The sequence below is a fragment of the Thalassophryne amazonica genome, chromosome 23, assembly GCF_902500255.1.
Source record: "Thalassophryne amazonica chromosome 23, fThaAma1.1, whole genome shotgun sequence".
Taxonomy (NCBI): domain Eukaryota; kingdom Metazoa; phylum Chordata; class Actinopteri; order Batrachoidiformes; family Batrachoididae; genus Thalassophryne; species Thalassophryne amazonica.
In genome coordinates this window covers 26,465,281-26,492,278 of record NC_047125.1, presented here as the reverse complement: position 1 = coordinate 26,492,278, position 26,998 = coordinate 26,465,281, and the positions used below count along the sequence as shown (strand labels likewise).

At 41.7% G+C, this 26,998-nt stretch overlaps 2 protein-coding genes across 2 annotated transcripts; both read right to left on the bottom strand.

Moving 5' to 3' along the window:
- Positions 1-12,866: 12,866 nt before the first annotated feature.
- LOC117504990 (protein S100-P-like) lies at positions 12,867-14,696 on the bottom strand. Its single transcript, XM_034164496.1, has 2 exons — positions 14,357-14,696; positions 12,867-13,125 (listed from the first exon to the last, which is right to left on the bottom strand). The coding sequence occupies exons 1-2, from the start codon at positions 14,492-14,494 to the stop codon at positions 12,985-12,987; spliced, it is 279 nt and encodes a 92-aa protein (XP_034020387.1). The 5' UTR covers positions 14,495-14,696; the 3' UTR covers positions 12,867-12,984.
- Positions 14,697-20,517: 5,821 nt separating this feature from the next.
- LOC117505026 (protein S100-P-like) lies at positions 20,518-22,021 on the bottom strand. Its single transcript, XM_034164549.1, has 2 exons — positions 21,656-22,021; positions 20,518-20,776 (listed from the first exon to the last, which is right to left on the bottom strand). The coding sequence occupies exons 1-2, from the start codon at positions 21,791-21,793 to the stop codon at positions 20,636-20,638; spliced, it is 279 nt and encodes a 92-aa protein (XP_034020440.1). The 5' UTR covers positions 21,794-22,021; the 3' UTR covers positions 20,518-20,635.
- Between the last annotated feature and the right edge of the window lie 4,977 nt (positions 22,022-26,998).

The following is a 26,998-nucleotide window of genomic DNA, read 5'->3' as shown; positions in this document are numbered from 1 at the left end:
CTTCCAATTATTTCATATAAATTTGTTGTACTTATTGTAAAAAAGAAAAAAACATTGTTCACTGTTTTCTGTTTTGGTACTCTGGCAAAATAATTTCCTTTGGGGTAAATCAAGTTGATCTTATCTCATCTTATCATATCTTATCTTATATCATCTTACTTCTCACTATTGGCAAAATAATTTCCTTTGGGGTAAATAAAGTTGATCTTATCTCATCGTATCTTATCTCATCTTACTTCTCACTATTGGCAAAATCATTTCCTTTGGGGTAAATAAAGTTGATCTTATCTCATCTTATCGTATCTTATCTTATATCATCTTACTTCTCACTACTGGCAAAATAATTTCCTTTGGGGTAAATAAAGTTGATCTTATCGTATCTTATCTTATATCATCTTACTTCTCACTATTGGCAAAATAATTTCCTTTGGGGTAAATAAAGTTGATCTTATCTCATCTTATTGTATCTTATCTTATATCATTTTATTTCTCACTATTGGCAAAATAATTTCCTTTGGGGTAAATAAAGTTGATCTTATCTCATCTTATCGTATCTTATCTTATATCATTTTACTTCTCACTATTGGCAAAATAATTTCCTTTGGGGTAAATAAAGTTGATCTTATCATATCTTATCTTATATCATCTTACTTCTCACTATTGGCAAAATAATTTCCTTTGGGGTAAATAAAGTTGATCTTATCTCATCTTATTGTATCTTATCTTATATCATTTTACTTCTCACTATTGGCAAAATAATTTCCTTTGGGGTAAATAAAGTTGATCTTATCTCATCTTATCGTATCTTATCTTATATCATTTTACTTCTCACTATTGGCAAAATAATTTCCTTTGGGGTAAATAAAGTTGATCTTATCTCATCTTATCATATCTTATATCATCTTACTTCTCACTATTGGCAAAATAATTTCCTTTGGGGTAAATAAAGTTGATCCTATCTCATCTTATATCATTTTACTTCTCACTATTGGCAAAATAATTTCCTTTGTGGTAAATAAAGTTGATCTTATCTCATTGTATCATAGCTTATCTTATATCATCTTACTTCTCACTATTGGCAAAATAATTTCCTTTGGGGTCAATCAAGTTGATCTTATCTCATCTTATATCATTTTACTTCTCACTATTGGCAAAATAATTTCCTTTGGGGTAAATAAAGTTGATCTTATCTCATCTTATTGTATCTTATCTTATCTCATCTTACTTCTCACTATTGGCAAAATAATTTACTTTGGGGTAAATAAAGTTGATCTTATCTCATCTTATCGTATCTTATCTTATATCATCTTACTTCTCACTACTGGCAAAATAATTTCCTTTGGGGTAAATAAAGTTGATTTTATCATATCTTATCTTATATCATCTTACTTCTCACTATTGGCAAAATAATTTCCTTTGGGGTAAATAAAGTTGATCTTATCATATCTTATATCATCTTACTTCTCACTACTGGCAAAATAATTTCCTTTGGGGTAAATAAAGTTGATTTTATCATATCTTATCTTATATCATCTTACTTCTCACTATTGGCAAAATAATTTCCTTTGGGATAAATAAAGTTGATCTTATCTCATCTTATTGTATCTTATCTTATATCATCTTACTTCTCACTATTGGCAAAATAATTTCCTTTGGGGTAAATAAAGTTGATCTTATCATATCTTATATCATCTTACTTCTCACTACTGGCAAAATAATTTCCTTTGGGGTAAATAAAGTTGATTTTATCATATCTTATCTTATATCATCTTACTTCTCACTATTGGCAAAATAATTTCCTTTGGGATAAATAAAGTTGATCTTATCTCATCTTATTGTATCTTATCTTATCTTATCTTACTTCTCACTATTGGCAAAATAATTTCCTTTGGGGTAAATAAAGTTGATCTTATCTCATCTTATCATATCTTATATCATCTTACTTCTCACTATTGGCAAAATAATTTCCTTTGGGGTAAATAAAGTTGATCCTATCTCATCTTATATCATTTTACTTCTCACTATTGGCAAAATAATTTCCTTTGGGGTAAATAAAGTTGATCTTATCTCATCTTATTGTATCTTATCTTATCTCATCTTACTTCTCACTATTGGCAAAATAATGTTGTGTGGGCCGCTGAAGAGGAGGTACTGCTGGCCCACCACCACCAGAGGGCGCCCTGCTTGGAGTGCGGGCTCCAAGCACGAGAGGGCGCCAGACCCAGAAGAAGTGACAGCTGTCACTCATCCTCTGCACCAGCTGTCACTCGTTCATCATCACCACCATAAAAGCCGGACTGCAACTCCACCTCCCCGCCGAGAAATCGACTACCATTACCAAGGTAATTTCTCTGTGAACTTAAGACTGTGTATCTGTCTAAACTCTTCTTTGCAGCCGTTTTCCTGTCGGTGAGACTCGTCTGTGGAGGTGGCGTTTGAGGTGTTCAGCGACGGCTTCGCAACACCTCCCACCCAGATAAGTGCTCAAACAGGAGCTGCACGAGTGTGTGCTTGGAGGTGGAGGCGCTTCCTCCCTCGTTAACTGTGGATTTACTGAGTGTGCGGACTCACACTCACTCATCATATTTCTGCTTTCTGCCAGCAGTACCAGGGTCGACAGCCGAAGACAGAGGCCACCTGGGGACTCGGGACTTGGCGGCTCCGGTGTTCTTCAGACCGTTGGTGGTGGAAGCCGTGTGGGACGCAGCTTCTCTCTCGTCGGGGGTTTTCTATCTTCGAGCCTGCCCACACGTCACCTGGTGTTAAATTGACTGTGCAGATTACAGTACGTTTCGTTGTGTATTATCGCAACATTAAATTGTTACCTTTTTGGCTTATTCATTGTCCGTTCATTTGCGCCCCCTGTTGTGGGTCCGTGCTACGACACCTTCCCAACAAATAATTTCCTTTGGGGTTAATAAAGTTGATCTTATCTCATCTTATTTTATCTTATCTCATCTTACTTCTCAATATTGGCAAAATAATTTCATTTGGGGTAAATAAAGTTGATCTTATCATAGCTTATCTTATATCATTTTACTTCTCACTATTGGCAAAATAATTTCCTTTGGGGTAAATAAAGTTGATCTTATGTAATCTTATCTCATCTAACTTCTCACTATTCTGAAATTTTAAGAAACGAAATACGATACAAGCACGGTCACTCGGAGAATGCAACGGCTGCTCGTTACTGTCTTTTTTTCTTTTTTTTTAACACAGCTTCATGCAAATGAATTCTTTTTGAGTCAGTGATGCCATAATATTGAACCAGTTTATCCTTAATGCCCAACCCTTCCACTATGCTGAATCCAAATGGGCCCCAAACTGAGTTAAACAGTTATGACCTTGAGTTTTACCTTTCAAGGTCACCCAACTTCAAAAGTCTTTTCACCAATCGAAAGGGGACATATGATTTAATATTACTATTTAATAGTAACCATATTTGCATGTGTAACCAATCCCACGTAATAGACATTCAAAATATCCCCTATACACGTATAAGTTTGGTGGCTTCCCTCACCATTCTTTTGCATTGACTTAGATTTACCATGCAGTAACATACTGCTTATATTTCTTAAAGATTGGTGTAAAGTGACTTCAAAATGTTCACCCATCTATTCCCTGACTTGGTTTAGTCGTCCAATACTATTTTATTTAATTTATGTTGTGTTGTAGAGTTTTGTTCTCACAGTGAGCTTACAGAGCATAATTTTAGAAATTTTAACAGAATTTTGTTAAAACAGCAAGTCCCTTGTTGTCACGTGGGGTCGCCACAGCAGATTCAGAGGCGGATCTATGGATCTACAGAAGTAGTTTTAAGAATTTCTTAACTTTAAAAAGAAAAATGAGCGCAAGTTGGCACACATATTATCATGGCACTACTTGTTGAAAAAAGCAATTTAGTGGTGGAGAGTGTGTTGATCAAAAGCAGCAGCACCAGAGACGGGATTTTAGCCTTCAAAGCATCCTGTTTGGCAGAAGTGGCGACACTAAGTTGACCAGAATGCGCGGCATGTGAGGAATTCTGTGGCGTGTCATTTAAGCCCTGACAACTGTTTACGAGCTTGAACACAGACTGACAGCGACACCGGGTCAACAGGTCGTTCTTTGGAGACAGGTTTTAAAGCGCAAGGCCATCACGCCTTTTGTTCAGCGAGCAATTGTTAAAAGTCCTTTGTTACAAGTGACACCAGCCATCCGCGATTACAAGAACTCAGTGGGCTGTTATTTGTAGTTCTGTTTATTTTAGCTTTCAATTCTCATATTCATATTTACGTTACAACTTAAGCGTACTCCTGCACATATGACATTTTACCACAGTGATCTCAACTTTTATGAGGCCAACAGACTGGCAGACAAAACCTTAGCGCCAATGGGAAATCTGACCTTGTTGGGTAATTCTGGAACTCATCACCATATGTGTGTGTGAGGTTTGGTACAAATCAAAATGAAAAAAAAAAAAAAAAAAAACTTAAAATTTGACCTTTGACCCCAATGACCTTGACCTCAATGATTCACCATTTGTAAATTTGACCTTGCCTGGGCACTTCCAGGCCCCACATACAAATGTGTGCCACGTTTGGCTCAAATTTGAGTGGAAAACTAATTTTTACCTTTTTTTGACACCCATGAGCCACCATAAGCCCTTTTTTCCCCAACATGAATCTATCGGAGAGGACTTCCTGTTAATGACCCAGACTGCTACACCCTGCTTTCTGAATGGAAGGATTCCGAAAATCCAGTTGCAGTGAAGCAGATGGTGAAAAGGACTAATTAGTCTGCATATTGGCGAAGAGGATCACGTCTCTCGATCTGCCTGTGTAAATTCACTGGTCTGTCTAAACCTCGGTGTGATTGTCTTTCTTCTGTGCCCAGGATCTAGCCACTCTTTGCGGTCATGGCCTGATCTTCCATCCACGTCTCTCTGAGGTTGCTGCCTGCTCATCCCATCGGTCCCTTACAGTTCGTCCTCAAAATCAAATCTGGTTATTCCTCTCAATTTATTGTCAGTGAGCTGCCTTGGAGTTCTCTTCTGGTTGGTAACAACATCTTGATCACGACCAAAACAAAAGCTTTGAGTGCAAATCAGGTGAAAAGTTTGCTGGAAATTGCCCGAAGGACCTTTGAGGAGTCAAGGAAGAAACCAACGGAGAAACAGTCAAACTTGCTTGTTTTAAAATTTAAAATACTTGAGCTTTAATTCTTCACTTGGTGATGTCACACCCTGTTCAGTCAGGCTGTTTCCAAGTGGTTCAGGCTGTCTTGCAAAGAGAATTCGATAACACGTGGAGAATGGGCGTAGTCAGTGCAATCATTCCTGTTTGTCTTCAGATCAGGAAATAGGTGATTACATTTTTACCCAGATTCTTTCAAGATTTTTCTTTCTCTTTCTCGCACTGTCCTGTTTGAACCCCCTTTTTTTTAAAGACACCACCATCTACTGGATTCACGAAAAACTGCAGTTGGTTCAGAAAACCTCATTTGGTCAGTACAAGAAATGGCATTTTCAAGCGATAACGCAAATTCTTTAATTGTGAATTCTTACTCATTTTCGATTTTTCCAGATGGGCAAATCAATGCGTTGTTCTTTATGAAATAAATCTAATGTATTTGATATATGTGTTATTAGCTGGAGGTTCGATTCATAATTATTTCATGTGTTTTCATGTGCTCAGCTTATGATTGTTGATCGGCGATCCTAAACCAAAACTTTGTTCCTCTTTGAACCTGAACCAATGAGCAATCAGGAGCAAGGTCACAATCATAGTGACCTAATACATCTCACAAAGGATCTGATTATTTTCTCTCCAAAGGTGGACTTTAGGCTAATTATTGATAATTTAAAAAAAAAAAAAGTAAGTTTTGACATGGGTGGACTCAGGATTGGAATTTAGTTTGGGACATAACTTAGTCTGGTATCTCACTGATGCACGACGTCTAAGTCACAGAGACGACGTGAGGGGTATGAGGTGCCTGCCTGATGATTTGATTTGTTTAAAAATCAAGCGACACCTGGGCACCGCCCCCAACTGAGGCAAAGGGGTGGTAAGCAGCTGCAACCCTCAAGCCAAACTGCACGAATTTCCTTGTGGATGGTGTTCGCAGGTTGTCCCAGCCCAGTGAGATACAAACCTTAAAGTGGACTTTGAGGACTTGGTGGAGGGATGCAGTCTACTGAATGCACAACTACTCCATTTTTGGTGGATCGAGATATCTTTCGATGATTTACTGGCCTCTGGGGTGTATATGCAGAAAGTACCGGCAGTGGCGTTCATGTCTCTAGGTCTTCGGACTGTGATATGGAAAGATGAATGGGAAGAAGTGGGCAGATGTGTTTTTCTTGATGCTGATGTCTTTGTAGGTGAATGAAGTCCAAGTCTTTTGAGTCCTGGTGCTTCCTGTCTTGGTTGTGAGACTTGGATACTAACCAGTGACCTCAGGTAATGACTGGCTGTCTTTGGTCTCTTCTGAGGATCCTTGGCTGCTGACTTTGTGTCAGACAAGACTACTTCAGCAGACCAAGATGAGGTGTATCATTGTGAGGGAATGTCAATTATGACATTTTGGCAACATGGTGCATTCCTGTGGACATGATCCCGCACACAGGTGCATCAGTGTTGAGAGCCTCAGTGACTGGAGAAGTCCAAGGTGATGCTCACATTTCACTTGGCTGTAGCAGATAGTTGCATACTTTCAAGAGGCAGGGATGGAATGATGGTTCCACCGTGCACTGGATGCAGTGAGGCACAACACCAGCTCATTCTCTCAGATCTGACCTGGCCTGAGGTTGTAGATCTGATTTCCCAAGTTCAGGAAAGGTCTAGCAACCCATGCACACCTGCAGAAATCCCATGGGCATTGCCTTGACGTGTCTGTTATGTGTCGACGCGGGTTGAGGAGCGGACCTGCGTCAGACGGAACCCAGCGCTAAAAATAACCAGAAAGCGGTTCCAATAACAAAAACAATTTATTTATTTCACCCACTGGTGCATAATAAAGTGTAAAAACTAAAATAGCGTCCTTCTGGTGGAGTGAAGGCTGGCACGCTCTCCAGCGCCCAAAAGGATCGAAGCCCGGCGCTCCTGGACCCACTACCACCGCCAAACATCCCCCAGGTGGACACGACAAACCGACTCTCTGCGAAGCATAGAAGAGGTGAGGTAAGTCAGCAGTTACAACTAATATCCTTCAAAAGACACACACTATCAGCAACACATTCAGGTCTGTATTTTAAGCTTTATGCAAATGAGCAGCTTCTCACAACAGGTGGAGGATCACTTGTCCGCACGCCACAGCAGTGAGAAGCAAGCTGCACAATTCTCATCACAATTCAAATATACTGCGTAACAAAATACCAAGTTACTATCAACAATTAGTCAAACACTTAATCACCTCTGATGTGTGCTGACAGCATGTGTCCCTCACCCTTCCTGCTTCACGGGCTGTGATGTGTCAAACCCAGGCGCGGTCCTCAGCGTCTCACAAACGAACATCACAAGGTCGAGTTCCCGGCAGTTCTGCTTGAATCACACATGACTTAAATGCAGAACGCCATCCAATTATCTGCTTCAGCTGAAAGTCTTTAAGGCTGCACGTGAGCACCATTCACAGGTGCTGCACATGATGTTGATGAGGGTGAAGGACTCTTCAGCCAGCACCTTCTCCACAGACAAATCAGTTTTCATGCCACCTGGAGAGCAAAGAAAAGAAAAGAACACCAAAATGTCCAGCCACATCCCCCAACACACAACAGTGTCGTCAGCAATGAGGCATCTTTGTGCTGATCATAATCTGGAAAACCAACCATGTGTTATGTGCTGACGCGGGTCAGAGAACCGAACCAGCATCTGACAATGGCCCAGCGCTAAATAACCAGAAAGCGGTTCCAAGAAACAAATTTATTCCCCCTCATGTGCAATAATTCGTGTACAACATAAATATTCAGCTGTCTTGGCAAGGTGAAGGACGGCGCTGCGAGCTCCGTAACGCGGGCCTCTGTTTGTTTAATTTGGTTTGTGAGATGCTGTAATTGCTCCCATATCTTCTCCAAGTGTTCTTGAACTCTTTCCGCAAATGGAACCGCTTCTGCCGCTGGGTCCATTTTGTACTGGCCGGGAACTACTGTTATGTGCTGACGCGGGTCAGAGAACTGAACCAGCATCTGACAATGGCCCAGCGCTAAATAACCAGAAAGCGGTTCCAAGAAACAAATTTATTCCCCCTCATAGTCAGCTGTCTTGGCAAGGTGAAGGACGGCGCGCTCTCCAGCGCCCAAATGGATCAAAGCCCGGCACTTCTGGACTCAGATTCACCGCTGAACACCCCCCAGGTGAATACGACAAACTGACTCTGTGAAGGACGGAAAAGGTGAGGTAAGTCAACAGAGCTACAACAAATATCCTTCAGAGACACACACTATCAGCAACACATTCAGGTCTGAATTTAAGCCTTATGTAAATGAGCAGCTTCTCACAACAGGTGGAGGATCATCAATCCGTACGCCACGGCAGTGAGAAGCAAACTGCACAATTCTCATCAATGTTCAAATATACTGCGTAACAAAACGCCAAATTACTATTAACGATTATTCAGACGATAATCACCTCTGATGTGTGCTGACAGCATGTGTCCCTCACCCGTCCTCCTTCACAGGCACGATGTGTCAAACCCTGGCGCGGTCCTCAGCGTCTCACAACCGAACGTCACAAGGTCGAGTTCCCGGCAATTCTGCTCAAATCACTCATGGCTTAAATGCAGAACGCCATCTCATTATCTGCTTCAACTGAAAGTCTTTAAGTCTGCATGTGAGCATCATCCACAGGTGCTGCAAGTTGTTAGGCCTGCACGTGAACATCCTCCACAGGTGCAGCCAATAGTTCTGATGAGGGTGAAGGACTCTTCTGCCAGCACCTTCTCCACAGAGAAAACCAGTTTGCATACCACCTGGAGAGCAAAGAAGAGAAAACAGCACCCAAATGTCCAGCCAAACCCCCCAACACACAACAGTACCCCCCCATCAACGGGAAGCCTCCCGGCGACCGAACAGACCAGGCCCGAGAACAGCACCTCCCTCCGGGGTCCACGACAGGAAGCAGACGGTGTAACGCCCCCAAAGTCCACAGCAGACAGCAGGACAGGGCACCGCGGCTGGAAGGCCGGCTGGCATCAACAAAACCCCCAAAAGAGTCCCAAGTACAACCTAACATACAAGAACAATACAAAACCCACCCAAACCCTCCCCAGGGGACCATCCCATCCAACCCCGGGAAGAAAAGAAAAACTCCCAAATCCAATAACCCAACATAGCCCCGACAGCACAAAACAAACACAATGTCACAAAGAAAAATAACAAACAACCCCTCCAGACGACATGCAGAGCTCAACACCCCCCAGAAGACCTTTACCGCCAGTTCCAGGAGTAATAACCAAAGCCGGAATCCCACAGAGGTCCCCAGGTATACATGGAGCAACAGCGCCCCCCAGAGGACCGTACCATCAACCCCAGGAGGCACCCTTCCCACAACCCAGGAACCCCAGACCAGGCCACACTTGGCTAGTCAGCCCCACAATCAATTCCCCCCCAGAGGACCATCCCATCAACCCTGGAGGTGGAACCTGGAAGGAAACATAAAAAACACAAAAATCCAACCCCTGGCGGACTCCATTAAACCACCCTGGGGGCAAATAAAACAACCGGAAACCCTGTTACCCTCCCCAGCACCCCAAAAGACCCCAGATTACTCCCAGAGCCTATCGTCAGTACAATTTTGGTGAACGGCACAAAACTACCAAGCCGGGGATGGAAACAGGAAAAACTAACCCAGTCCCATCCCCTAAGCGCAGCGGAAAACCGGAAATACGTCCGGTGCCCCTAAACTGACCATACCACCAGCCTATCGGGAGGGGTGGAACTACTGAAATGGCGAACGGCACAGATCGGCCGACCACTCCAACTGAGGTACGTTCCCGCTGCACTACACCCCGGTAACACCAATGACAAACGGTCAAAGGCCCACCGGGGCTGGAGTGGAACCGGGTAACAACCAAATCCAAAAAAACGCCCCTGACACCCCCCCCCCCCCACCCCCCCCAGGCGCAGAGGTTTTCTGAGAAGCGCTCAGCGTAACCAACCTGCACCACCCCACAACCCAAAAGACAAACGGTCTTAGAGTACGTGAGGTTGGGGTTAGAGAAACAGGGAAATAAAAAACAACAAAACAAAATGACCCAATCCACAAACAAAAATTACCTAAGTTCAAATAATGAAGACATACGATTACCTGAGTCCAGCCGAGCTCCGAACTGCCAGTCATTCACCCAACCAGAACAGCCTCTAATTCCCTAAACACTTTATTAACCCCTACATGAAAACAAAAACATACCAAATAACTAAATAACCAGAGGTCTGCCCCCTTTTTTTTTTTCTTTTTTTTTTAATATATATATTATGCCTGTCCAAAAACACCTGGAGATACATCATCGTTATCTTTCTTGACGCTTATGTGACCTGGGCAATATGGCTGTTTCAGCTCGTCCGAGCTGCATGGGCTCATCCGCAAGAGGAGCCAGAAGTCCCGTCGGAGGAGCCTCAGTGGGGCGAAGAAGAGGCGGCCCTGATCTGTGTCGGGGAAAGCCCCGAGACGGAAAGACCCGCTCAGATGTCCGCCCTCTCTCGCGTCCACGCTCCTTTATCCGATCATCTAGACGAATAACCAAAGATATTAGCTCATCTAAATCTTTTGGTTCGTCACGGACTGCTAGCTCGTCTTTTAATAAATCGTTCAAACCATCCACAAACACTCCTCTCAAAGCTGCGGCATTCCAATCGGACTGAGCAGAAAAAATTCGGAAATCAACGGAATAATCCGCCGCACTCCGCCTCCCCTGCCTGAGATTCAGCAACTGTTGGGCAACGGTATTTGTTTTCACCGGATGGTCAAAAACCAATCGGAACTCCCGGGAGAAATCCTTAAAGGATCCTAACAATGGAGAGTTATTGCTCCACAACACAGTGACCCAAGCTAAGGCGTCACCTCGAAGAAAATTTGTCACATATGAGACACGGCTACCATCAGAAGAGAAGGGAGCCGGTCACTGAGCAAAAACCAGAGAACATTGCATCAAAAACGTAGCACAGGCTTCAACGTTTCCCGCATAAGGTTCTGGATGACAAATAATTGGTTCGGAAGCCGACTTTCTGGGTGACGGAGTTATCTGCACCGGTATCGATGGTGCCGCAGCTCGAGCAGCAGGAAGCGGAACGGCTTGCGCTGCGAGCTCCGTAACGCGGGCATCTGTTTGTTTAATTTGGTTTGTGAGATGCTGTAATTGCTCCCATATCTTCTCCAAGTGTTCTTGAACTCTTTCCGCAAATGGAACCGCTTCTGCCGCTGGGTCCATTTTGTACTGGCCGGGAACTACTGTTATGTGCTGACGCGGGTCAGAGAACTGAACCAGCATCTGACAATGGCCCAGCGCTAAATAACCAGAAAGCGGTTCCAAGAAACAAATTTATTCCCCCTCATAGTCAGCTGTCTTGGCAAGGTGAAGGACGGCGCGCTCTCCAGCGCCCAAATGGATCAAAGCCCGGCACTTCTGGACTCAGATTCACCGCTAAACACCCCCCAGGTGAATACGACAAACTGACTCTGTGAAGGACGGAAAAGGTGAGGTAAGTCAACAGAGCTACAACAAATATCCTTCAGAGGCACACACTATCAGCAACACATTCAGGTCTGAATTTAAGCCTTATGTAAATGAGCAGCTTCTCACAACAGGTGGAGGATCATCAATCCGTACGCCACGGCAGTGAGAAGCAAACCGCACAATTCTCATCAATGTTCAAATATACTGCGTAACAAAACGCCAAATTACTATTAACGATTATTCAGATGATAATCACCTCTGATGTGTGCTGACAGCATGTGTCCCTCACCCGTCCTCCTTCACAGGCACGATGTGTCAAACCCTGGCGCGGTCCTCAGCGTCTCACAACCGAACGTCACAAGGTCGAGTTCCTGACAATTCTGCTCAAATCACTCATGGCTTAAATGCAGAACGCCATCTCATTATCTGCTTCAGCTGAAAGTCTTTAAGTCTGCACATGAGCATCATCCACAGGTGCTGCAAGTTGTTAGGCCTGCACGTGAACATCCTCCACAGGTGCAGCCAATAGTTCTGATGAGGATGAAGGACTCTTCCACCAGCACCTTCTCCACAGAGAAAACCAGTTTGCATACCACCTGGAGAGCAAAGAAAAGAAAACAGCACCCAAATGTCCAGCCAAACCCCCCAACACACAACACCATGTGGCTGTGATGTTCAAGCTAACACCACTTCAAATAAATAATTTCTTATGCATGCCTACTTATGTAACCCTATTTACCACAAAGTCATTCCAGCAGTACCCATGATGTCTCCATGGTGACGTAGAGCTGAAGACACAGTCCCTCAAACATACACGCTGAGATCTCATGATACAAGCTGAAAGACAAAGAATCACTGTGTGTTTCTCCAGTCACTTCCTGCGTCATCCATGGCTTGTTTGTCTGCAGATTTAAAAACTGATCTGAAAATAACCCTACTGGCACTGTATTGATGCCATTTATCATATCACTACTTCTGAAATAAGAAATTGTACAAAAACAATGTGACTATTGGCTAAGAAACCTTTTGAAAAACCATGAAACATTTTGTTTTCTTTATTCAAAATGACACTGGGGCCATGCGGTCTTGTAACAGCTTTATAGTTATGTTTGTTTGAATGCAAGGATGATAATATGTAGGAAAATTGCTAATTTTGTGGAAATTACTTCAGATATGAACTTGCTATTTAAAAAAATATATAACATTGACAACACACAATATGACGATTATGATAAACCTTTTTATTCGTCAGTACAGTGTACAGTGACTGTAAATGCTTTTGCTGTTGTTGACAATGGCAACTCTTGGTTCCACCTGAGGGTGCAGTCGTCACCCTGTTCACTTCTTGGAACATCGGTTATGGCACATGCAACTGAGCGCGGTCACTAGCAGCATAAATTCACTGAAATCAACCTCAGCGTCTCCGTTCATATCCAACCCTTTCAAGAATTTGTCCACGTCACCTGGGTTCTTTGCTCCCTGCACACAGAAACAAAACAAAATAAAACACCAAAGGTACTTTATGAGAAGTGAAAATATGTACAGTGGAGAAAAGTGAGGGAAACCACCAAGACACAAGTATATTATATGTTGTACAACTGTATTTAGTTGAATTTGTCATTTTTAAAAAAATCTTAATTGCCATTTTCTTCTAGGGTTATTTATGCAAAAATAAAACTGTCAAACTGGATGCTGAACAAAACTACAGGTTTAACTTAGAAGTGAAAATATAGCGGACAATTGGAGAAAAGTGAGGGAAGCTACTAAGACACCAATGCATTATGTGCAATAATACTTAGTAAATTGTTAGTATTTCAATACAAATTAGTTATATATAAAAATCATACTGTCAAACTAGATGTTGAATATAACACCATATTTTCTGAAGGAGAAATGAAAATATGCACAGTGGACAAATGGAGACACGTGAGGGAAACCACGAAGACACCAACATACTTTATAGAACAGTATTTATTAGATTTGAAATAGTTTGATTTAAACCAGTTATATATAAGAATTACTGGATGTTGAAGAAAACACCAGGAGGCACACGAGGGAAGCCACAAGACACTCATGACAACTGTACAGGAGTGATACGCTTCTGTGGCTGTGATTATAGGGCAACTTTTGTCTCTTGTCATCACCAGTTATACAGCTTCATGGTGAAGTGATTCCGAGAAGGATCTTCTTTAAAAGGTGTGAGACTTCAGCTCCAGTTTCACATGGAAGACTTGAGTCAAGATTTGTTTTTAGCGTTTTTCCAAAATAAAGTCCTTCTTTCTTGTAATGTTTGACTACAGAAAATTGGTTTTGTTAGAAATACGACAAATCTACTGAAAAATCTACTAAAATTGATGTTTTGGTAGCTTCCCTCACCTGTGTCCTCCTTGCACTTTCACTCAGTTTTTGAGAATTTACCAAGTAATAAAATACTATATGTATCTCCTGACTTGTCTAAAGACAACTGACTGTAAAAGTGACTGTTTAGTTGTGTTTTTTGAAAGGTTCACCCATTATGTTGGCTTTGATGTTTTTATTTAATTTATGCCACGTTATAGGGAATTGTTTTCAGTGTGAAGTTAAATGAAATAATTTTGGAAAACCTATGACAGAAATCTGAATTCTTTTGCACACTGAATGAATATTACATGTCAGCAAACATACTATGTACTTCTGCGTGTTGTAAATACTCCTGTTTGGAAGACAATACCTTGAGCAATCCAGGCAGCTCCTTCTCCAGCAGTGTCTTCACCTCACCGTTGGTCAGGGTGTCTTTTTTACCCTCTCCAGCAGCGTAGGTATCGAAGACCTTCATCAGAATGGCCATGGCTGTCTCCAGCTGGGTCATGGTTGTAGGTCGTGCGGTGACTGAGGCGTTAGCAACAAAAACCGAAGGCTGAACGGCCACGAGAAGTGTGGGAGATGTGCAGAGAGTGGAAGAGGAGAGCAGCGTTTCCTTTTATATCTTTTGTAAAAAATGGGTTCGTATTGCTCAGGAGACTGGTCACAAAAGGCGAGGTGGTACGATATGTTAATTCACACTGTCAATCTACAACACCCAATGCACACACTGGGTTGGTCATGACTCATGCTCGACTCATACTCATACGTGGCTTTGTCATGTGTTGATGATGTGTGAGTGTAAACATGCAAGCTTTGCAAGTGAAGGCATGTTTTTTATTTGCGAAGGAGTGTCTTTCTGTCTGTGAGATTATTTCCGTTGGCCAAATGGGCGTTGGCCAAATGTCTGGATACCGGTTGGGTAGCATGTTCCTAAATGACATTAGTACATACTGACTGAGTAATTGGACAAAGTGAATTTCACTTTTTTTTTTTTTTTTTTTTTTTTTTAGTATTATAGTTATATCATTGTTAGTAAAGCCTTTGTTTGGACCCACTTTTGACAACTGGTTTGTTTGCGAGAAATTCTGAGATTAGGAATGAACAGTTGTCGCAAGAGTTACAATCATCTACAATCTGTTTATTTACTTTATTAATAAATATACTCAACATGTACTATAGCAAACAATAAAAAAAAACTAAAATCAGATAATATAGATACAACACAGTTTACAATAAAATATGACTCCAGTTTCATTTTAAACTTTTTCAAAGTTTAAACTATATTTGCTTAAGAAGTTGGAACCCAGAGCCCAGAATCACACCACACCCAATTTAACAACATTCCAGTTATAATTCCGGAAACCAAGATCTTTCCTGCATCCAGGAAAGATTCTCCAGTCACTTCCTGCGTCATCCATGGCTTGTTGTTTGAAAATCATCAGATGCAGTTATCAGCAGTGACACTGTCTACACAGGACAGTAGTGTCAGGATCTGTTGCAGCTCATTCATGTCTGGGTTTCCCCTTATTTTGGTCTAGGCTTCTGCTGAGAATTTTACAATTATAACTTTTCATATCATTATACATTGTCAAGTCTTGGTTTGGTTCTGTTCCTTTCTTTACTTTGTGTAATGCTTTTGTTACCATTTTAATTCCCTGTTTATCATTTATTTGTGGTTTAGTCGTTCATTGCACTACCTTTATTGTGTATGTAGTCTCTGGTTTTGTTTTTATTCATCATTTATTTTCTATTCAGTCAATAGTTTGTTTTCTCATGTTTATTGTATTCACTTTCCTATATCAGGTCCTTTCTAGTTTTAGTTATTATCATTAGTTTTCTGGTTTTCCACTCTTTGACTTGCCACCTTAGTTCTTAGTTTTGCCCCTTTGTTTCTACGCGTTTATTATGGTTTGTCAAGCAAGTGTTTTGTACCATTGGGTTTTTTGTCACTTAATTATCCTGCCCCAGTTCACTTTGCTTTTGTCTTACTGCACTTTCTTGCACTTACCTTTGTCTTCCCCGGTCATGCCCCCTTCGGGCACCTTCTGCACATCTGTTCCTCATTTCACACTCTGATTCTTCCACTAGTATTTAAGCCCTCACAGTCTCACAGTCCCTCGCCAGATTGTTGTATTTTTGCACTTTCCAGCCTCACACATCGTCCTGTTTAGTTTTGTAGTATTTCTGACCTTGCTTGTGTTATCGATCTCCGCCTCATCTAATCCCTGAACTCTGCTCATTTTTTGACTTTGCCTCTGCCTCAGCACTGTGAACTCCTTGACGCCATGTATTTGGAACTTTGCTTGTTTTTGGACTTTGCCTCAGCTTGCTACCTGCCCGTACCTCCACTACGTTGACTGATACACTGTGTACCGAACCTGTTGCCTGCCTACCAGATAAAGCCATTTTTCCTAATCCTACACCTGTGTCTTTGAGTCTGCATATGCCTCCTACAACCTTTAAGGCCACACCACCACGAACCATGACAAGTAGAACAGGACACTGGTTGTGTTATCCTTAGTGTTCCCAGTGAGTGTGCTCAAAACAGTCCTGGAGTTGATGTTTAGACTGGCCTTGAATGAAAGTTAGAAATCCAAACTGCAAGGAGATTTTCATTTCAACTCCGTTATAGTGGCAAACAGAGGCACAATTAGTCAAATTGTCTAGTTGTCCAAATACTTATGGACCTGGCCGAATCACATCCTCCTCCACTGTGCTCACCAAATCCCTATAAGCCTTTGTAATGCCCCAGAGAGAGAGGGACAGAGAAAGTGTTGCATCTAAGCACAGTGACCTGACAAGCCGATTACCAGCCGTCTGTGTTTCACTGCATGGTTAGACGCGCAGAAGGCTGCAAGGACAACAAACAGGACGACTCAGGACTGCACATTAAGTATACGAGGTCTACGAGAAAAGTATCAGACCTTATTATTTTTTTCAAAAACTATATGGATTTGAATCACGTGTGATTACATCAGACAAGCTTGAACCCTTGTGGGCATGTGAGAGTTTTTTCACGCCTGTGGGTTGCGTCATTCGCCTGTGGGCAGACTTTGAGTGAGGAGTGGTCCAGCCTCTCGTCGATTTTTTCATTGTTTAGGAATGGCTCAGAGACTGCCGCTTTGTTTGATCAAACGTTTTCAGAAACTGTAAGGAACATCCGACTGGACACCATTCGAGAAATTCAGCTGGTTTTCGATGAAAATTTTAACGGCTGATGAGAGATTTTGGAGAGTTACTGTCGCTTTAAGGACTTCCCACGGAGCGGGACGTCGCGCCTTGCTCCTAGGCAACGTCGCCAGCCTGTTTCAAGCTGAAAACCTCCAAATTTAAGCCTCTGTTGATCCAGGACGTCGTGAGAGAACAGAGAACTTTCAGAAGAGGTCGGGATCAGCAGTTTATCCGGACATTCCACTGTTAAAGGAGATTTTGCAATGAAAGACATGAGGACGGATTCGCACGTTGGCAGGCAGCCGGTGCGGCACGCCACCACAGGAAAAACACCTCCGTGTTGATAACCATTTGTAAAAACCAGGCAGCTTTTGATGGCTTTCAGTTGAGTGAGTATCTGAGAAATTGTTTAACAGCTGGACATGTTCCAATTTGTCCTTAAGGCTTCCAACAGAGGTGTTTTTCCTGTGGCGGCGCACCGCGCCGGCTGCCTGCCGACGTGCCAATCTGTCCGCACATCTTTCATTACAAAATCTCCTTTAACAGTGGAATGTCCGGATAAACTGCTGATCCCGACCTCTTCTGAAAGTTCTCTTTTCTCTCACGACGTCCTGGGTCAACAGAGGCTTAAATTTGGAGGTTTTCAGCTCGAAACAGGCTGGCAACGTCGCCTCAGAGCGCGGCGCGACGTCCCGCTCCGTGGGAAGTCCTTAAAGCACTGATTCTCAACCGCCGCGGCACCCTAGGGTGCCGTGATCGATCGTCAGGGGTGCTGTGGATAGGGCTGTCACAATTATTACAATATTCGTCAATCGCGATTATTTTTCTTATTCGCGATTATTTTTCATATTCGCGATTACCGTGAATTATTTATTTTATCCACAAAGCATAAAATGACTCAGAATCTGACGTCATTGCGCTGCAGCCTCGCTCTCGTCTTAAGGCGGGACAATAACAAGGAGGCTGACGGCCGATTAAAACAGTGCCGTCTTCTTCAAAAGCCATCTAAAATGCGGAGCTGTAGGTGTGTGTGTCTGTGTCTGTGCGCGCGCGCGGAGTTAACAGGCTGCAGACTGCGAGGGAGGGAGTGTGTGAGGGAGATTCCTGAATGCGGGCACGACACGTTCAGTGCGCAGCGAGCGCGGAGCAGAGAGAGGATTTTAACCGGAGTGAACATGTTAACAAAACGAAAACGTGGAGCTGCCTTTACTTTTCTCTGAACTTTCTGTAAAGGTGTGATTCTGTCGTTACCGTCCTGTTCACACCATGTGCGTGTCGTATGCTGAATTTATGAGATCATGAGATGAAATAAACGGTCAAATAGCTTTAAAAACATATTTTAAAAATGAGAATATATGAATGAACTGAGCCACAAAAAAACAACAACCCTGACATGGAGAAGCTGTGGTGATGTTCAGATGCACACATCACAAAAAGCAGGTGAGAACTCTGAACTTTAACAGCTGTTACTTTCCAAAGGTATTTATTTGTTCAATATGGGCTTAATGCAGTGTTTAAGCACAAAATGTGACTGATGAGGAGAAACAATTTCAGAAATGCAACAGAAACAACCACAATTCAGAAAAAGTTGGGACTGTATGTAAAATGAAGATAAAAATAAAAATGTTGCACCATTCCCAGTTCCTCCACTCACAGAAGCCAAACGTTCTTCCAGAGTTGTGTAATTATACTACAACAGTAAAATATAAAGAAGGGAAAAAAAAGAAAAAAAAATAGACAATATATTCGTCAATCGCAATTATTTGTCTGACAATTAATCGTCTCCAGAAATTCCTAATCGTGACAGCCCTACTTGAGATCAGAGCGCAAAATGCTTGAGGATTTTCGAAATGAGGTGTTTTGTGTATCGATTTTGTATTGCGATAATTGGGTTTTGCGCAAAACCAGAGGTAATAGAATTATAATATTATTTTGGTTGGTTGTGTGCCGCAGGATTTTGTAAATATAAAAAGGGTGCCCCGGCTCAAAAAAGGTTGAAAATCACTGCCTTAAAGCGACAGTAACACTCCATAATCTCTCATCAGCCGTTAAAATTTTCACTGAAAACCAGCTGAGTTTCTCGAATGGTGTCCACTCGGATGTGCCTCACAGTTCCTGAAAAAATTTTGATGAAGCACAGCGCCAGTCTCTCAGCAACTTCTCAGACAAAGGAATTCCGACGGGAGGGGTGGAGCAGTGCTCACTCAAAGCCTGCCCACAGGTGAATGACGCAACCAACAGGCGTGAAAAAACTCACGCATGTGCACGAGGGTTCAAGGTTGGCTGATGTAATCGCACGTGATTGAAATCCATATAGTTTTTAAAAAAAAATAAAAGTGTTGGTTTGTTTTCTAATAGACCTCGTATTTCAGACACAGGGTTATTTAATCCTGGCTTTTAAACTGGAAAGTGTGTCAGCCACTAGGGGGTAGCAGAGGGTGAGTTTGTACAAGGTGTTAGACTTGGTCACGGCCTTCTGGTGGGTTGTAGGTGGTTTTCCTCTTCAAATGGAAAGTGTACCTCATCAAGGGATTAAGCGACTTGCCAGATTACAAAGTATCTGTTATAAAAGCTTCCCTTCTACTGCTTTGAATCAGTAAATCCTAGTGTTGTCTTTGTGATGTCACACTATTTAGTTTAGCTGTAAATAGACGAAAGCTCAGGTATTACCTCCAACATCTGTTTACGTTGTCAAGAGTGTTGCATAATGCCCCTGGTCTCTGGTCTTTTATTTCCAAAGCCTAGGTCTGGGCCTCTGCTTCTTTTCAATGAGTTCATATAAGTCACCAGGTGTCTGCAGATTTTAAAACTGAGCTGAAAATAACCCTACTGGCACTGCATTTATGCCATTTATCATATCATCCATCCATCCATCCATTTTCTTCCGCTTTATCCGGAGTTGGGTCGTGGGGGCAGCAGCTCAAGCAAAGCCGCCCAGACCTCCTGATCCACACACACCTCCCCCAGCTCCTCCGGGGGAACCCCAAGGTGTTCCCAAGCCAGCCGAGAGATGTAGTCCCTCCAGCGTGTCCTGGGTCTTCCCCGGGGCCTCCTCCCAATGGGACGTGCCTGGAACACCTCTCCAGCGAGGCCTCCAGGGGGCATCCGGAAAAGATAATAAGAAATTGTACAAAAACAATGTGACTATTGGCTAAGAAACCTTTTGAAAAACCATGAAACATTTTGTTTTCTTTATTCAAAATGACACTGGGGCCATGCGGTCTTGTAACAGCTTTATAGTTATGTTTGTTTGAATGCAAGGATGATAATATGTAGGAAAATTGCTAATTTTGTAGAAATTACTTCAGATATGAACTTGCTATTTAAAAAACAATATAACATTGACATCACACAATATGACGATTATGATAAATCTTTTTATTTGTCAGTACAGTGTACAGTGACTGTAAATGCTTTTGCTGTTGTTGACAATGGCAACTCTTGGTTCCACCTGAGGGTGCAGTCGTCACCCTGTTCACTTCTTGGAACATCGGTTATGGCACATGCAAGTGAGCGCGGTCACTAGCACCATAAATTCATCGAAATCAACCTCAGCGTCTCCGTTCATATCCAACCCTTTCAAGAATTTGTCCACGTCACCTGGGTTCTTTGCTCCCTGCACACAGAAACAAAACAAAATAAAACACCAAAGGTACTTTATGAGAAGTGAAAATATGTACAGTGGAGAAAAGTGAGGGAAACCACCATGACACAAGTATATGTTGTACAACTGTATTTATTTGAATTTCTGTCATTTTTAAAAAATCTTAATTGCCATTTTCTTCTAGGGTTATGTATGCAAAAATAAAACTGGCACACGAGGCACACGAGGGAAGCCACAAGACACTCATGACAACTGTAAAGGAGTGATATGCTTCTGTGGCTGTGATTATAGGGCAACTTTTGTCTCTTGTCATCACCAGCTATGCAGTTTCATGGTGAAGTGATTCCGAGAAGGATTTTCTTTAAAAGGTGTGAGACTTCAGCTCCAGTTTCATGTGGAAGACTTGAGTCAAGATTTGTTTTTAGCGTTTTTCCAAAATAAAGTCCTTCTTTCTTGTAATATTTGACTACAGAAAATTGGTTTTGTTAGCAATACGAGAAATCTACTGAAAAATCTACTAAAATTGATGTTTTGGTAGCTTCCCTCACCTGTGTCCTTCTTGCACTTTCACTCAGTTATTGAGAATTTACCAAGTAATAAAATACTATACATATCTCCTGACTTGTCTACAGACAACTGACTGTAGAAGTGATTGTTTAGTTGTGTTTTTGGAAAGGGTCGTCCCCCCCCCCATTATGTTGGCTTTGATGTTTTTATTTATAATTTATGTCATGTTATAGAGAATTGTTTTCAGTGTGAAGTTAAATGGGATAATTGGGAAAATTTATGACAGAAATCTGAATTCTTTTGCACACTGAATGAATATTACATGTCAGCAAACATACTATGTACTTCTGCGTGTTGTAAATACTCCTGTTTGGAAGACAATACCTTGAGCAATCCAGGCAGCTCCTTCTCCAGCAGTGTCTTCACCTCACCGTTGGTCAGGGTGTCTTTTTTACCCTCTCCAGCAGCATAGGTATCGAAGACCTTCATCAGAATGGCCATGGCTGTCTCCAGCTGGGTCATGGTTGTAGGTCGTGCGGGTGACTGAGGCGTTAGCAACAAAAACCGAAGGCTGAACGGCCACGAGAAGTGTGGGAGATGTGCAGAGAGTGGAAGAGGAGAGCAGCGTTTCCTTTTATATCTTTTGTAAAATGGGTTCGTATTGCTCAGGAGACTGGTCACAAAAGGCGAGGTGGTACGATATGTTAATTCACACTGTCAACCTACAACACCCAATGCACACACTGGGTTGGTCATGACTCATGCTCGACTCATACTCATACGTGGCTTTGTCATGTGTTGATGATGTGTGAGTGTAAACATGCAAGCTTTGCAAGTGAAGGCATGTTTTTTATTTGCGAAGGAGTGTCTTTCTGTCTGTGAGATTCTTTCCGTTGGCCAAATGGGCGTTGGCCAAATGTCTGGATACCGGTTGGGTAGCATGTTCCTAAATGACATTAGTACATACTGACTGAGTGAATTTCACTTTTTTTTTTTTTTTTTTTTTTTAGTATTATAGTTATATCATTGTTAGTAAAGCCTTTGTTTGGACCCACTTTTGACAACTGGTTTGTTTGCGAGAAATTCTGAGATTAGGAATGAACAGTTGTCGCAAGAGTTACAATCATCTACAATCTGTTTATTTACTTTATTAATAAATATACTCAACATGTACTATAGCAAACAATAAAAAAAAACTAAAATCAGATAATATAGATACAACACAGTTTACAATAAAATATGACTCCAGTTTCATTTTAAACTTTTTCAAAGTTTAAACTATATTTGCTTAAGAAGTTGGAACCCAGAGCCCAGAATCACACCACACCCAACTTAACAACATTCCAGTTATAATTCCGGAAACCAAGATCTTTCCTGCATCCAGGAAAGATTCTCCAGTCACTTCCTGCAACGAAAACCGAAGGCTGAGTGGCCACGAGAAGTGTGGGAGATGTGCAGAGAGTGGAAGAGGAGAGCAATGTTTCCTTTTATATCTTTTGTAAAATGGGTTGGTATCGCTCAGGAGACTGGTCACAAAAGGCGAGGTGGTACGATACGTTAGTTCACACTGTGTCAACAACCTCAGCCCTACAACACCCAATGGACACAATGGGTTGGTCACGACTCATACATGGCTTTGTCATGTGTTGATTCAAGAAGAAAAGAAATTGATTCCGGGATTTGATATACTTGAACAAATAAATCCCAACCAGCAACCTCTTATTAAAATTATAATACAATGCTAAAATACCCTTGGCCGTATGAGCATTGCCTTCTTTATAATTTGCAGTTGGTTAATTGGTATCCCAGTGCAAAGTATATATATATATATATATATATATATATATATATATATATATATATATATATATATATATATATATATATATAACGTCTTACATATAATTTTTACATGTTCAATAATGCCCCTCTTTCAATTAATCAATCAATTAATCATAAACAATGTCTATGTTTTAACGGCGTCTGCAGGAGGGTGTGCATGCGCGCATACTGTTGTGAAAGTGTAGGGACACAGACCCACAACAGGGGGCGTAAATGAACGGACAATGGAATAAGCCAAAATACAACAATTTAATGTTGTGAATGTGCACAACAGAAAAACAGACAAACACAATTTAGAATAGCAGTCAATAATACAAGGTGACGTGTGGGCAGGCTCGAGGATAGAAGACGCCTGTCCAGAGAAGAGCCGGATCCCACACGCTTTCCACTGCCAATGGATCTAGAGCACACCGGAGCCACCAAGCACTGAGTCCCCAGGTGGCCACTGCCTCCGACTGTCAGATCTGGTACTGCTGGCAAGAAGAACAGACAGGTGATGGTGGGTGCGTGAACACCCAGCAAACAGTCAGTACAAGGGTGGGAAACACCTCCACCTCTTAATCACAATACTCCCGAAATAAATGCAGATCCTGATGTCACACTAGCAGTCCACAACCGAGGAGCGGAGTACGCCAACTCCCCAAACACAATGACTACTCCTTAGCTTACAAAAGGTTCGTCTGCAAAGTTAGGGGTTACACACACAGAAGTAAAGACGTTACTACTGTAATGTTTTTGCAGGCTGAGCAGTTTACCTGACGGGTAGACAATTTCTCGGCAGGGAGGTGGAGTTGCTGCCTGGCTTTTATGGGAAGTGGTGATTGATGATTGATGTGTGACAGCTGTCACTCCTGGCTGCTCCTGGGAGGTGGCAGCGCCGTCTCATGCCCGAAGCCCGCACTTCAGGCAGGGCGCCCTCTGGTGATGGGCCAGCAGTACCTCCTCTTCAGCGGCCCACACAACACATACATGAGCTTTTGACAAGAGCTGAAGTTAGCTTTGAATTAGCCGAAGTTAGAGTGTACGATGATGTCCGCGAAATGTCTTGTAAATCACTCCAGAATTGTTATCAGGTTACTAAAACAGCATTTTCAGGTTAGAAGTGTTTATTGCTTGCTAGCTTTTACATAATATATGACAAAGATACGACGGCCGACAACTGAGACGCATTTGGCCATTGCAGTGCGTTTGGCCCTTGTCAGACACCATACAAAGAAGTTATATTTACACACAAATGAAACGGAGTTCACAGCTAGCTAGACCAGCCTGTTATGTCACCACGGTAACGTCTTGTAAATCACTTCAGAGGTGTTACCAGGTTCCAAAAACAATGTTCTCAGTTTTAGAATTGTTTATTTCTCGCTAGCTTTTACACAAAGAGGTTATATCACAAACAAGTGGAGTTGCAGCTAGCTAGACCAGCCACTGATGTCCGGTGCTGCTCTACTCTGATTGGTCCCCTGCCCCTCAAAAAATAAATAAATAAATAAATAAAACAGAACACAATGAAACAGACTGTGGCTTTTTAATCTCTTAAAATACCTCTTAAATAGGTCAAACTTTGATCATGCTCTTTTATTCTAATTACTTAGTTTTAATCCCAAACTTTAATCCTTTGAACTTGCCTAAGGTCTGTGTCCCAAAAATGTTCCCTGTGAATTTCAAGACTCTGGCACCGGACTTATGCAGATGGACAGATGGACACAAAGTCTTCACAATACCCGATAGCCATATTTGATGGCCATGGGTAAAAAAACAAAGCCAGTGCTAATGTGCTAACACACAAATGATGTAGTACTGAAATTTCAGTCAACAGAAATACTGGAGCACAGATTTTCTTTTCTTTTTTTTTTTAGATGGTCCATCAATACAATTACCTGTACAGTAAGTCATATTATCTCAGATCTTTGGGGAAAAAAAATGCTCAGAAAGGACAAGCAGTTGTGTCCACAGCAGCTAGCTGCTAGTAAGTCAACACTGTAGGCTAGTTGTCATTCAAAGCAACCATATGCCTCTAAGTATTAATAACTTTATGGCATAAAATTGCTTAAACAGATGAATTATGTACAAATTCATACCCCATGCATTTATGATTAATTAAGAAACTAGCTATGGAAAAAAACTTTTAAAAAAAGTGGTGAGACGTGGTCTCACACCACCACATCTCACAGTGGTGTTGTGAGACGTGCCTGACATTAAACAAGACTTCAGCACAGTGTCACTGTGGTTGGTGGTTGTGTGTTCCGCTGGGTACAAACAGAGACAAACCAACCAATAAACAATGAAATCTACATAGTGGTGTGTTTCTGTTTGGAACCTTGGCCCCACATTTCAATAAATAAAATTAGCATACACATTTTGCTACTCCCAACCATTTCCAGAATACATGATTAGAACAGTTGCACTTTGTTGTACCTTTCCTCAGTCTACTTAAGTGCATGTGGCACACAATTAAAATCACCTTGTTGATGTCTGAAACAAGTTATCACAAAGAAATTTAATCCATGACCTTAGATCCTAACGGGTAAACTTTGATCATGCTCTTTGATTCCAATTACTTAGTTTTAATCCCAAACTTTAATCCTGATTACAGAACCTTGATTCTTAGCCCAATTGCACATCTTTTATCCTGAAATTTGATGCAAACCACTGATGTTTTATCCTTATTACTCATCTTTGATCCTAAATTTGATCCTGATTGTTAAAAAACATACCTCTTTGAGGGAGGTTATATTTGTGGTTGTTTGTCTGTTTGTTTGCTTGTTACTCAGATATCTTAAAAAAGCCTTGACTTTTACTTTGAACCAAATCACGGGATCAAGGCAAATCAGGATCATAGATCAGTAACCAAAAGCAGGATCACGATTAAAGAAATTAGGACTAGAAATCAAAGGCAGGCTCCACCCTTTAATCTTGATGAACACCAAAATTAAATCAACTTTGTTGAACCAAGACATATTGCTTCAACAAATTTCACTGAAATCTAGTCACGTCCTTTGGAGATGGTCTCCTGACAGTCAAAGATCCAAATAAGGTGACCAGTTAAGGGATTATACATATCTGGACAATTGGTAGCAAAGGTGGTTCATGTCCATATGTGTGTTAGTGCCTCAGATTAACTTGTCAGCAGATAAAAGATTACCTCTTGTAATGCAGTTTACATCACTGCTTTTATTAAATATTGGCTTTGGACGAATCCAGAGGTGGATACAAGAAGATTTTAATACCATGTGTGGAATTCAGTTAAATTAGTTATGAAGGAATGGAAAAAGTATGCCACAACGTGTAAAACTACATTGAAATAAAAGGGATATATGAACCCTGTGACCCAACATATGACCCCAACTGTAACCAAAAATAGGAATTGTAAAAATATATAAAATGAAGAACCACTTAAGATTTACTGCCAACATTCACCACCTTGAACTCTTATGTTTCAGATCCTATTTGTGTTCTGCTGTCAAGAGTTGTTACTTTATGCTGATGATGTGTGAGTGTATACGTGCAAGCTTTGCAAGTGCACAACATCAATATATGTGAAGGCATGAGAAAGGAACAGTTGAACTACACAGTGGTTAACACCTTTATTGTGTGACACATTAAAAGGTTGGCATAGGTTTTATTGGCGAAGGAGTGTCTTTCTGTCTGTGAGATTCTTTATCGGTCTGAAAGTGGCTGACTCATTGGGTCGAATGTTTAAACATTTTGTGGCAGTCAACAGGTATCTGATGAACCCTTTCTGTACTTTCTCAGTGTAACTGTCTTTACTACAGATGGTTTACTGCATGTCCCATAAGGAATCAGTGGATAATGGTGACATTGGAATACTCATCCAGGCCAACAGGTAAAATAGCGGCGGTGTAGTAAGTCTGAATTGTGTCCTTA

What these genes read in the sequence shown, in the direction of transcription:
- LOC117504990 (XM_034164496.1), bottom strand. Translation starts at nt 14,494, where the DNA reads ATGACCCAGCTGGAGACAGCCATGGCCATTCTGATGAAGGTCTTCGAT. An exon ending in AGCTGCCTGGATTGCTCAAG is followed by an intron (nt 13,126 to 14,356) that starts GTATTGTCTTCC and finishes TTCTGTGTGCAG; the next exon opens with GGAGCAAAGAACCCAGGTGA.
- LOC117505026 (XM_034164549.1), bottom strand. Translation starts at nt 21,793, where the DNA reads ATGACCCAGCTGGAGACAGCCATGGCCATTCTGATGAAGGTCTTCGAT. An exon ending in AGCTGCCTGGATTGCTCAAG is followed by an intron (nt 20,777 to 21,655) that starts GTATTGTCTTCC and finishes TTCTGTGTGCAG; the next exon opens with GGAGCAAAGAACCCAGGTGA.